This window comes from Lupinus angustifolius, chromosome LG20, assembly GCF_001865875.1.
Source record: "Lupinus angustifolius cultivar Tanjil chromosome LG20, LupAngTanjil_v1.0, whole genome shotgun sequence".
Classification (NCBI taxonomy): domain Eukaryota; kingdom Viridiplantae; phylum Streptophyta; class Magnoliopsida; order Fabales; family Fabaceae; genus Lupinus; species Lupinus angustifolius.
This window is the reverse complement of record NC_032028.1, coordinates 3216634-3229791: the sequence shown is the minus strand read 5'-3', so window position 1 is coordinate 3229791 and position 13158 is coordinate 3216634. Positions and strand designations below refer to the sequence as shown.

The 13158-nt window shown below is 30.7% G+C and overlaps 2 protein-coding genes across 3 annotated transcripts; one reads left to right on the top strand and one right to left on the bottom strand.

Annotated features, from left to right (window-relative positions):
- LOC109335698 (BI1-like protein) lies at positions 2258 to 4151 on the top strand. Its single transcript, XM_019571853.1, has 4 exons — positions 2258 to 2676; positions 2810 to 2923; positions 3449 to 3606; positions 3731 to 4151. Exons 1-4 carry the CDS (start codon positions 2418 to 2420, stop codon positions 3932 to 3934), a joined length of 735 nt encoding a protein of 244 aa, XP_019427398.1. The 5' UTR covers positions 2258 to 2417; the 3' UTR covers positions 3935 to 4151.
- On the bottom strand, positions 7513 to 9315 carry LOC109335132. Of its 2 annotated transcripts, XM_019571213.1 has the most exons (4): positions 8511 to 9315; positions 8351 to 8480; positions 8138 to 8215; positions 7513 to 7878 (listed from the first exon to the last, which is right to left on the bottom strand). In XM_019571213.1, the coding sequence occupies exons 1-4, from the start codon at positions 9071 to 9073 to the stop codon at positions 7873 to 7875; spliced, it is 777 nt and encodes a 258-aa protein (XP_019426758.1). In that variant the 5' UTR covers positions 9074 to 9315; the 3' UTR covers positions 7513 to 7872. The 2 variants fall into 2 exon arrangements, with proteins under 2 accessions (XP_019426758.1, XP_019426757.1); XM_019571212.1 differs by having other exon boundaries at positions 8351 to 9315.

Here is a 13158-nt window from a genome sequence, read left to right as displayed (position 1 = left end):
AATCTCAATCAACCAAGAATTGACATTCTTGAATAATTGATAACATTATTCCATTATAGCCACAACCCACAATCGACGAAATTGCCTTGTAACATTTTTAGGGTTTTGGAACAGAGTGTGTTAGCTCTGTCAAACAAGATTGAAAATCAAGAGAGAAAGAGAACTAAGAATAAGTGGCATTTACAAATGGTCGGAATATGCCACAAAATCATCAAATTCTCTATCAATTCAAGTTTCAATCATTGTTGAAAAAACAAGAAATTAAAAAGTGACGTAGATTTTGGGCCTCTTAATCTCATTACCGACAGAACCGAAAAAATTGCCTCAAAAACTTAGGGTTTTGAACTGCTTGACGAAGACACCACTTTCGTCAATTCAGAGATTAAAAATGGAAACTGAGAAATAGAAAGAAAAAAAGAGAGAAAATAATTGAATTAGCTCTCCTAAGACATGTTTCACCGATCGCATCAAAACACCGAATTGGTGAAGGAAGAGATTGAAGATGAAGAAAGAGGAAAGAGAAAGTTGAGAGATAAGGCAATGATATTAATAAAAGGTCGGAAATGCCACTCTCCCTCTCCCTCTCCCTCTCCCTCTCTTACTCTCTACCTTTTCATACGCATTTCTCATCTCTTTCTTATATATATAGTTGGAAAATTGAAGGTTGAGCGTAAATATGACGCGTCGTAAAGGTTACGCGTACCATGGGCTGTGGCCCAATATTGCATATGTTTTAATTATATAATTCTATGGACTATTATTTAATTATACAGTTCCTTAATATTTGTTATAAGATATTGTTTTTAAAACTTATAAGACAATTTAATTTTTTGTGGTATTTATTATATTTATTATTTTTTCATTTTTTTTTAATTTTTTTTATTATATCTCATCTTTGTTATTGTCATTAAACCTATGAATTAAGAAACAATATTAATTATGTTAATATTTTCATCTTATAATAATTTTAAAATCAATAAAAGCATACACAAATTAGTTGAAAGTGTCTTATAATATGAGAAAGGGAAGAAAGCAATACATGTAACTATATGACATCTAAGTTTTGGAGTGTTTTGTTCAAATTCTAACTAGATCTAAATAAGAAAATAATCAGATAATAAGGATTATTAAAAATGTCAAAACAATATAACTCAGTGACAAAATACATGATGGAACGATGACAAACTATAAGATGAAACATCATTGAATTTAGCTCATTTCTTTTCTCAAATGTAAGTTCTCTATCTCTTTTTTTATTGTATTCATATATATATATATATATATACCAAAATGAGGCATCTACCTTTTAAGATTAAAAAGCAAAAAAGATATACATAATTTTTCTTCAATGTTCTATTTCTCCATCAAGAAAAGATGTCCCTCTTTGTAAACATTATTGTTACTAAAATGCTGGGTAAAGAAATGGTTATGAATCCAAACTAATCTAATGGACTTAGTTTTCCTTGACTACTAGTAAACATTTAAAACAATGTTTTGAAAAGTATACTAAAAATGATTTTTTATATTTAAAATTTATCAAGTTAAAGTTTCACGTTGACTCGATTATACAATCTAATAATTGAATAGATAGAAAATTGATTTGTTCAAGTTGAACCAAATTAATATAAGGGTTTAAAATATGTATATTGACAGTATATTGTTAGTCCATCATTTACTCTTGATTTATATTTTTTTGTTTGAAAATCAATGGTGTAATAAATAAATGATGAATGATTTGATGACAATGTAAAAAACATTTACACTATCAGTTCATATATATTAAATCATTAATACAAATATCCATCCTGCCTCGAATTTTATTAATTTTAATTATTAAGTCATTGAGACAAACTGGACTATAATTATAACGATGCCACTAATATTACCAGTGTTTCAATCTCCATAGTTTCAATGGTTAATGCTTTCTGGCGCGTAGGTAGAACAACCCATTAAGATATCCCTCAGTTATAAGTTATAGGACATTTGCTTACAAGTTACTAGAAAAATATTTCAACATATCCCTCACGAAATATTGTAGTGACCCATAAGGCCATAAACAATTGGGAATGCTGTTTGTTTTTCAGTGCAGAAGGGAAATGCTTATTTATAATAGCAAAATGATCATAATAGTATGTATATAGTTAGGAAGAGCTATATATATGCACTACAGAATATATATGACACTTCCCAAATTAAACCAAATCATATTTCTATATATATGCATCCATAACAACCTCCACTCCGGTGTAAACAAAAACATATTTGCAAACAAACAAACAAACAAGAAAATAAACCGAATGATATTATATTTATCATTTTCGTCTTCTTGTTGGAGTATTTCTCTCTAAAAACATTTATTATAGATATATGTTTGTCTTGTGATTCAAGTTGTGTGTATCTTTCTTATCACCAAAACCATGGGGAAAGGTGATATTGAATCAGGGTTCTCCCATGGACAGGGCAATAATGGTGAAAACCTATATCCATATATGATAGAATCACCTGAACTAAGATGGGGATTCATTCGCAAGGTTTATATCATTATTTCTATACAACTGCTTTTCACTGCTGCTTTTGCCTCTGTCTTCATATTCTTTCAACCTGCAACGGATTTTGCAAAGTACAACCCTTACCGTTTCTATGTCTTATTTGGCTCCCTCATTGTTACAATCATACGTAAGTAAACCTTGTAAATAATCCAAACCCTTTATTTGTTTTTGATTATGTTTTCACCTCTTATTGATACTAACATGGGTTTTAGTTTAATGTTATTATATTTGGAAGTTAATATTTTGTATTGGACATGTAGTTTTGTTTGTCTTGAGCAAATTTTACAATAAACACCCGGTGAATCTCGTTCTTCTAGCCTTCTATACTCTGGGAATGTCTGTTACAGTTGGATACGCTTGTGCTTTTGCCAAAGGTACACATCAATTTTCTCCTTTGGGTACATAGAACATAGTTAATTAATGATATTTATATTTGAAATACATATAGTGAGAGGTGTGTTATTCTATAGTTCAATCATCAATACGCTCTTTTTGCTTCTGGTAATAAAAACAGGGAGCAACGCTACACGATTAGACAAAATAAGAACTTCCACAAAATACCAAAAGGTTATAGTGCAAATGTGCAATACAATAAAAACATAAGGTCGCTCTTCCATGAGGAGTCAAAATAAACATGATATATCATCCCCATGGATTTTTTCTCCCTTTAATATTCCAATACAATAAAATTAAAACTTAAGAATGAATCATTTGTGGATGCATTAATTTTAGACCTTGTTTAAGGGGCATGGGGCAGCAGTATATGGATTTAAATATAACATAAAAAAGAAAAGATTATGTACATGTCAAAAAGTTGGATTACCTTAGTTTTACTTTTATAATAGATGCCATCAGAATTTAGATGTATACACAATAACTTGTGTGGGAATGTCCAACAGGAATAATTGTTGCAGAGGCAGCATTTCTGACGGGTGTGGTGGTATTTAGCCTCACGTTCTATACATTTTGGGCTGTTAAAAGAGGTGCTGATTTCAGTTTCCTGGGTCCTTTTCTCTTTGCTTCCCTTATGGTCATGTTATTATTCGCAATGATTCAAGTAAGCATTAATTTTATCACTATTATTACTCTTACCTCCTCTTCTATTTTCATGTAATTAATTTTTTCATTGATTTAGATATAAGTTCAATATTAGTGCTTAATTTATCATTTAATTATTACAGCTCTTTTTCCCTCTTGGACCACTGGGGCGTATGATATTTGCTGCAGTAGGTGCACTATTAATGTGTGGTTTCATTGTATATGATACATCGTTTCTCATCAAAACATACAGCTATGATGATTACATTTGGGCTGCCATAGCTATCTATGGTGATATTATCAACCTCTTCATATATCTTCTTACACTCTTGAATGACCTAACTTAAGTTCAAAGGCTTCACCAAGGTTTTCTTTCCCACTACACCCTTTAAAGTTTTAACATTTTTTAGATGCATGGGCTGTTAAGTGGACTAATTGTAAAAACATAGGTCTTTATTACTTATCAAGTTAACTAAGTGTTTTACTTTTTTAAGGTGTTAACTTGTGGATTAAACTTGTATATTATAGATTGAATATATAGAATAATGATTAGTGTGATTGTCTCAATTGTTTTAATGGCTTCTAAAACAATTATCTTATGTCTTTGAGAAACAAATATAAGGGTGAAATTGAGTGATATGAAAAGGGGGACATATAGAAAAAAGAATGTGTGACAAAATTAATATTATACAATTAAAACGATTTATATGATAGTACAGCTTCCATCGTTTATCAAAATATTGAGTATTAGTTTAATAATAGCTGTTCTACTTCATCCATTTTTATAAGACTACAAAATTTATAGGGATTTGGATATAGCTTTAAATGTGTTTATATATATATATAAGTAGTTTTAGTGTAAAGTTTTTTTACATGGTTGTTACTTGATCATTCATATATATTATTTTTATTTAAAAGTTAATAATAATAATTAATTGAATTCTAATGTAAAATATATTTTCTTTTTCTTACTTTTTGTCGTTGTAAAAAATCACAGTCTTTATAGTTGTTGAACCAAATCCAAAACTCTAAATGTCATAGGACCAAATTCAAAATACTAACACATTATGGAGACTAAATTCAAAATAAAAAAAATGTGTAAAGCATAATATCAATTAATGGTAGGGACTAAAATAAAAATAATTTGTAGGAACTTCAACCAAATTCTTTTAATAAGGACCAAAATGAAATGACTCATATACTTTGTAAAGAGAGATCCAACTAATGAGATTAAGTAAATAATCAGCTAAGTGGATTTGACACTGTTTTAACACAAAATCTTAAAAAATAAGTTTATGTATCTTATCACCCAATATTATTTACCTTATCCAATATTCACCCATTTCAAACTTTTTATATACGCACTTGCCCAACGGTGAGTCTAAGTTAGTATTTGGCACAGGAATAATTGAAACAGGACATACATTTTGTGCCTTGCGTACAGTGCTTAATAAGAGAGGGTATGAGATATTTCTAAAATATCTGAAGGCTATATATATATATATACTTCCGTTTTATGGTTGTACCTATTGCTAATAAATTGGAGGTCGTGAGTTCGATCCTGCTTCAATGTCCATATTTTATTTATTATTAATGTAAATAAAAATGAAATAATGCAACCACAAAGATTCAAACCAGGGATCAGTTAAACAGTATGCCTGACCACTAAGCCACCTACAACACTTATTTAGATAAATTTCGTAGGAAACATAAATTTTGTAAACTATTATTGAAAGATACTTTTGGTGTGTTGGTGTAAAACACATCAAAGTTTTCCTAAGTATGAAGAGATTCGTTGTTCGTCCCGTTTGCATACAATATACTTAAGTTGGTGGGGGCGAATCGAACCTAAAGGTTAGTGTGACAACACACACTTTGAAGATTTCTACATGCATATTCTCAAATATTTCTTTGAAGTGATGCAACATCTTCCCAACAATTCAAGTTGTTCTCACAAAGAGTATGGATGGCAACGGATGTGGACGGACACGAGTAATATTTTTTCATTCTCAAACTCACAATATTTACGGGTAACAAACAGAAAACTATATCATCTTAATCTTTTTAATATTTTTTCATAATTTCTTGGAAATTTTAAAGTCAATAATTTAGAGATTTTATGTACTATCTTCATTAATTGAATATCTCAACTGATAATATAATCATCTCAAATAAGGGGCATTGCCTCACCTAGTGTTGACTTATAGCTATGGTTCCTTCATCCTACAACCATGTAAAAAACAATGGGTCCGTCCATTATTTGATATTAATAATATGTAATTTCTTTCGTTATGGCAATAACATGAAAATATAATCTTCAAGGTAAAACATGATAGCTGAAATCAAATCAAATATACAAACAATCCTTACTGGAATTCCACGAGCTTATCACAAATTCAATGTCATAATTAAATCTCATGTATTTGGTGTAATCAATCAATTGAATGCATGAAATGAACCGTCATAATGCTATATTTTAATTATTATAAAATATTTATCTCTAAATTTTTACTAATTATTTTATATATAATTTTCTCAGTATTAGACTTGATTATTTAATCTACCTTTTTTATCCGGGCTTCTAATAGTCTCATTAATACATACACAATTCTATAATATTTTTACAATATGAGTTATAATAATCTTTTCCTTAATATATTCATTCATTCTTAATCAACTATTATCATATTTGCTCATTTATTCAACATAACATCCTAATATCTACGCTATTAAGTTTTATCAATTGTTGATATTTTATAACCTAAAATTCAGTCTCATATAATATAATACGGAATGTCATAGTTGTTCTTACTTCTTAGGGAAACCTTTCTATCATGTTATGATGATGCTAAATTTTAGTAACTGATAATAATTTTCTTTATTGTCATAAACACCACCCCCAACATCCTTATTCCACCCCGTTAATCATGAGTAAGGCTCCTCTCCATTAATGGAGAAGCAAGTGACACACATTAACACACAAAATGCAACATGTAATAATAATTTTATCCTTTTGTGTATCACAAAATTACCATTTTGCCATTAAAAATGTGAGTAAAACAATCATTTGCCTCTCCATTAATGGAGAGGATCCTGGTTCGTTAATCATAATTGTCACCTTCGTTTTCATTATTGTCATCACAACCTTGATGACGAATGCAACCAATGTCACCCCTAGCTCGGTCATCATTACCAAGTAGCTTTTTAAGTTAATTTTATGTGTGTCAATCATATAACTTTTGATTATACTTTTGACTCCTTCCTTTGTATTTTGTAGCGTATCTTTTAAATAGCTTTTAAGCTCGAAAAAAGATGGGGGTATATAAGCTCACAAATGCTACCAGGTCTATGACCTTGAACACTTAAATTTACCCATTAATGAAACCACTGGAAAAGTGTCTTTATTTAAAATGACACATTTAAGGACAAGATAGCCATTTCCAACCGATTTCTTAAATTACAGTTGCATCTGAAACAATTGGACTTGTGGGGAGGATTAATTAACTTACATGTAGTAATTTTCAACAGTATTGAATTACAGAAGAGATAGAATATAAGTTTTTCAATTGATAAATAAAGAAAACTGTAATGTCAATGTTACAAATCAAAATGTACTTAGCTACAAGTTCGTCTAAGTAACATTCAATTACAGAGAACACACAAGTTTTGCGACATATGTGAGCAACAGAAAGAACTGAAATCATATTTACAGTTCAGCTAGTTCATGCTGTAGAGGGAAGTAGATTAGTTCGTGACTACATAAACTGTGTTTCTATTACATGATTTGACCCAATATTCTCTAATGCAATCTCATAAACACGATGTATAGGAATTAATAGAGTGGAATTTACAGTAAACTAACTTAAGAAGACTAAACACAGAGAAGAGATTAGTAGACTATTAATGAAGAACAATTGCCATAATGTAGTAATTGAAATGAAACTTCAAAGTTGACATATTATTACGGCTTCATCTTTAAAAGTTGAAACTACACAACTTTATAAGCAAAGTAGAATATAAATTTACATAGCTGCAGTATTCTCTTGAATCATATGATAAACACAAACATAACCCTCTTTAGAGAATTATCCTTATAAACAAAAGAATGAACTATATTAATCAAATCAAAATTAGCATTTCCGAGCAACTAAGGCATACATCAGCTGCAACTGGGAAAAACTAACATTTCCATCAAATCTCCACATCAGAATTCAGATGTATGCTACCCTCCAATTAACTATCAGCATTCAGCCAACAAGTGCCTTTGAAGTTGCTGATCTCAATGTTACCTCTGCAAAAAAAAAAACAGATTTAAAAAACTCAATAAAAACTAAATTGAAGCATACAGGATAAAACCAAAATGCATACAAGTTACAACTCAAACCTATAAGGTGGTGTTTGGTGTTTATATAGAACAGAGCAAAACTGTTCTATCTAGTTGAACCAAAGTTTTATACTTTTGAATATTTTGTCCTGATATGGAATTCACCAACTATTTCTATTAGTTCTAACATGTCTACCAAACAATGGCAAAGCAGGGAGACATATACCTTCCCAGTTTCAGGGGCTTCAGGAACCTTGTATGAATCAGCAGTAACCTCTGATAACCACAAACCAGGGAAAAGGGTCTGCACAAAAATCAATTAATCATTCAAAAATCCAATCTCCAACACTAACAACTAATAAGGAACAACAAATAAAAACTGAAACTTTAGAATGATGATACTAATAATCAAAGGAGTTTAGGTTAGGAATCAACTTACATCCAATTGCTTCTGCACAATTCTTGTCCTCTTCTTGGGCCTCCTAGGGGGACGGTGACCTAACAACTCCATGAAATCATCTTCAATCTCCTTCTTCGATAAGGGCACCGAAAACTTCACCTTTTCCATCTTCCCTTCAATCCCTTTCAATTTCGGCGACTTCATAACAACACCACCAACGTTGTTGTTATTGTTATTAGTCCTCAACGGCGAAGAGGTAGAAAAATTCGATTTCTTCTCTTCAATCTTCAACTCTTTCTCCGGACACGCAGAACGTCGTGTCCTCAGATTCCACGGTCTCACTCCAACACTCGCCACCAATTCCTCCGCCGCCGTCGCCGCCACGTTACCATCACCATTCTCCTCCGCAACCTCCTTCCCAAAAATCGCATCTTTCATCCTATGAGCCTCAGTCTTCAGATCAAGCATCAACTTCTCCCTCACCGCATCGATCCCTCCATCATCATCGACGTGAATTCGCGGCTTCACCGTCATCACCCTCGCATTATTCACCACCGTCTGCTCCAATCCCCTCTTCCGTGACGCCGGAGGTCGCTGATCTCCGGCATCGGTAGCGTTATCGGTGGGAACCTTCATGCACCTAAGGTGGCGCTGACTCCCCCACTTCAAACACGGTAACATGAAATTGTGAAGAGGCTTCGATCTCTCGGTTCCCATAGCCATAGTTTTCTTCTCTTCTTCTTTAGAATCCACAAACAACATTCACCACAAAACGAAACCAAAAACAACAATCAGAAACTGCGCCACGAAAAGAGAGCGAACAAAAAAGAGAACTTTCCCAAGCTGAGAATTTTCTCTGGAAAATGAGAGAAAATGAAAAAAAGAAAACTTTTCCGATTTTTTTTGTTTGCAAACTCGCCGGGAAACGCAAGTTTATATATGAGTGAGGGAAATGGAGAAGGAGGTCGGTTTTAACGTTCGGGTTGGTCTTCAACGCTTCATGCTAAAATGCGCACTATGTGTTTATTTTTTGATTGAGATTGGGATTGAGTTGGATTAATCACTGCCGTTGATGTGAGGAATTTCTAGATTGTATGACTCAATCTAAGCCATTGGTGTTGGATACTTTTTTATTCCTGTGTATAATGATTAAAAAATGGTGTCCCATGTATCACTAGGTGAAACAACTTGATAAAGATTATTTGTTTTCAACAATTTCCATTCTCTGTCAGAACTAATTATACATTGTCGTCATATGAATAATAGAAATTTTTAAATTAAAAAATAATATTCTAATTGATTTGAGATATAAAATATAAAATTGTTTAAATAATTAATCCTAATAAAACTATTGTTGTGTTGTTCTTGGTGGTCAAAAAAGATTAGAGAGATTATCCTAATTGACTTATTGTGAAATTAAGATAATTTTGTGTTGGATTAAGGTAAAGGAAGTTGCCAATTTGATTATTGGTTCAAATTTTTAAACGCTGATGATCTGAATTTTGGTTATCATATTTGGTTCATATATTTTACTTTAAATGCTTATGATTTGATTTGGGTAGTTAAATAAAACTACATACTTTCGCATGACAACTAAACCATTTGTTGAAGCATAATATTGTACATATTTACACATTGACATCTATCTTTATCTTTTTTTAAGGACACATACTTATTCTTAGAATCATATACAACTACCAACGAGTGTTAGTTCAAGTGGTATATATTTGATTCTTTAAACAAGATATCAGGTTTGAGTTGTGGATGGAAAAAATATTCGTTGGGAGAATTAACTCATATACTTATGATGTTTCCGGTTCGGACAAAATTATTTCTAGTGCAAAAATACATACGAGAAACAAAACAAACAATCCTATACAACCACATTAAGGACATGGTAATAATTGATGTGATTAACTATGATGTTATAACGATTAAAATTAAATTTTTGGAACACAACTAAAACAAAAAAATAAATATAATGTCAACGCTCACTAAATTTTCAAATCCAAAAAAATATACTTAAACATTTTCATGCGATGAGCTCTTAAGAATGGGGATAAGAAACCATAAATCTAACAACCTAACTTCTAAGTGAGACTAATTCCTCAAAACAAAGAAACTTATGTATGTTGGGTACTTGAGTTCTTCTAGCAGTAAATGTGTTTAATGTCAAAGTCCAAGGTTTGAATCACATAAGTAATCTAGGAAGATGAAAGCCAATTAAAATACTCAATTTTTTATAATGGTGAGTTCGAATCTTTATGAATATAATTGTATTAAATGGTTTGTAAGAAAAAATTGTTATATTAATGTAAGGTTTTAAAAACAATTATATTTTAGTTAGAAACAAGAACCATTTAATATACAGTAATATCAATGCAAAGTTATAATTATTGTTTTTTGACACCTTTTTATCTTTCTGCAACTAATCAGTGATGCTATCATAATCATCATTGAAGGGAAAAGGGTGAAAATCACTTAAACCCAAATACATAAGTTTATAATAAAGTAGTGTGGAATGAGAACCCATTTTGATTTTATTCTCTGTGTGTGTGCCAATTTAGTACCAAGTTGATATACATAAATTTTCGTAGAACAAAACTGGGTGCCTATGCATGATTCGAGTTTAATGAAGTTAGGAGAGCAATTTCGTGAAGAAACAGAGAAAGGATCTTTGCAATGCAATACATCGTAATATTAAAATTGAAAGTAACAGAATGAAAGGAATTGTGTGAAGGAAAAGAAAACAACCTCTTGCCAAATCCCACGTGATACGTTATAACCTCTTTTTGTTCGATTTTTTAACATTAAAACTTGTACATTATCAATTGATGATGCTATGACACACAACACAACACAGTTACAAAGGAAGGATTCAGATCAGGATTGAGTTTTGCTAACAAACAACAACCCTTCTGGCCTTACCCCACCGAATTGTGTCGGCCTCACGTAACCAAAGAGATCAAGAGCTTGTGACTGTGATTTTTTCAGTCTTCTCATAACTGAAAATAGTTTTTTTTCTAGGTAAATTAACCTTGCAAATACCACTTAATAGTTTAATTTCACCGTTGTTTACACACAATTGAGGGTAGGAAAACTACTAGTAGTATAGTGAAAGAGTTTAAAACATTTCAAATAGGGGATGAAGGAAGTGAATGAGTATGAGAGAGCAGAGAGGTTCATGCACAGGGACAAAGATCCTCTCTCCCACAATTTTTTGACTAATTGTATTAAATCAATCAAATTTTATAAAATAATATTAAAATATTAATTTATATTTTTATAAAAAGAAAATGAACTCATTAATTTGAGACAACAAATAGGACATAAATGAATATATGTGATATAGATTCTACCAATAGATGATAATGCAAAGGACGGAATCTATATAAGTATATAACTGTTCAGATTAGACTGGTCACTTTTGTTTATGCTTTTGGTTGTGTGTAAATTTGTTCTTTAATTGTTGTGGCCTCCACACCAATTTTCTGGACACCTTGGAGTTCAATTTGTAATTTTCATTTTTGTATCCCTGTCAATGATTGTTTCATTTGCTTGACCTAAATACATTGCTGTTTCCACGAAGTAATTCCAAGAGCTTTGCATAAATTCATCAGCTATTATACGAGAAATGGGATGATTATTTGAATAGGAAAAATTGTATGCACCACAGTAAAAGTTGCAGAGAAAATGACAATATAAAAGTAAATATATGTCATTTATTCTTAAAAAAAATTAATATAAATTAATGACTATTGTGGTTATATATAAATCTTTACACTACCAATATATAGATATTATACTCAAAGTTATAACAATATTATATTCATCATTCATAAATATTATACTTTTACTCAAATGGATTCTCCTTAGGCTTTGCTTAGGAGTTATAAGGGAAAGAGAAGGAGATGGATGAAGAGATTAGGAAGGGGAGGAAGGGAAAAGGGAGAAAACCATCCGTTTGTTTGGAATATAAAATTTAGATAAGAATAGTAAACTAATGATAATGTAATTTTTTCTTTAAAAATATAATTAACAATGTGAAATGAACAATAATGTATAATTATATAATATTATTAAAAATATTTAGCTATTTTGACATTTTATCTCCAAAAAAACCTCAAATTGAAAGAACTTTAAAAATAAACATATTGAGAGTTTTTGAGGGTTTAAGAAATGCTCAAAAATCTTAACTTCTCCTTTGTCCAACTCCCAAATAAGGGAAGGGCTTTTCAAAATCATCTCATCTCCTTCAAAATCTCACTCTCAAACAAAATCTTTGTGAACTGGTGGCTATATATAAATAATGGTATGTTATTATCATTATATTTTGGTGAAATAATAATTTGGGTTTGGTGAAATGATAATTAATGGTTTGAATTTTGTTCAGATACATACTCAAATTAAATAATAATATGGTGAACTTTTAGAATTTAGAACTTACTTAGCTATCATCATGGTTTGACCAATAGTGTCTGGATGTAATGTTGATTTAGATTTGTGTTCCCTCTGTGTAACTTGAGATAATATTAGTGCTTTAAAAATCTATATATTTTCAATTAGTAGTTTGATATATGTGCATTATTGTAAATTATTCGCTAATTCAAACCTTTAAATTGATGATTAGGGTCTGAAATAAAAGAGTAATTGAATCATCATCCTAATATTAAATCTAAAAATTTATATACAATTATTATATTATTCACCACTCATTTATATATATTTTTTGAAAAAGCTACAGTAATTAAAAATTAACTATAAACAATAAAATGAACTATAGACAATAAACTGGGTAGATGTGTGTTTTGGTCTGAGCAACAAAATGCAAACTATATATATGTTTT

Bases quoted from the DNA above. Each gene is read 5' to 3' on its own strand.
- LOC109335698 (XM_019571853.1), top strand. From the start codon at position 2,418: ATGGGGAAAGGTGATATTGAATCAGGGTTCTCCCATGGACAGGGCAAT. The intron at 2,677-2,809 runs GTAAGTAAACCT...TTGGACATGTAG, and splicing joins CCTCATTGTTACAATCATAC to TTTTGTTTGTCTTGAGCAAA. The intron at 3,607-3,730 runs GTAAGCATTAAT...TAATTATTACAG, and splicing joins TATTATTCGCAATGATTCAA to CTCTTTTTCCCTCTTGGACC.
- LOC109335132 (XM_019571212.1), bottom strand. From the start codon at position 9,073: ATGTTGTTTGTGGATTCTAAAGAAGAAGAGAAGAAAACTATGGCTATG. The intron at 8,216-8,350 runs GTAAGTTGATTC...ATTTTTGTGCAG, and splicing joins TTGTGCAGAAGCAATTGGAT to ACCCTTTTCCCTGGTTTGTG.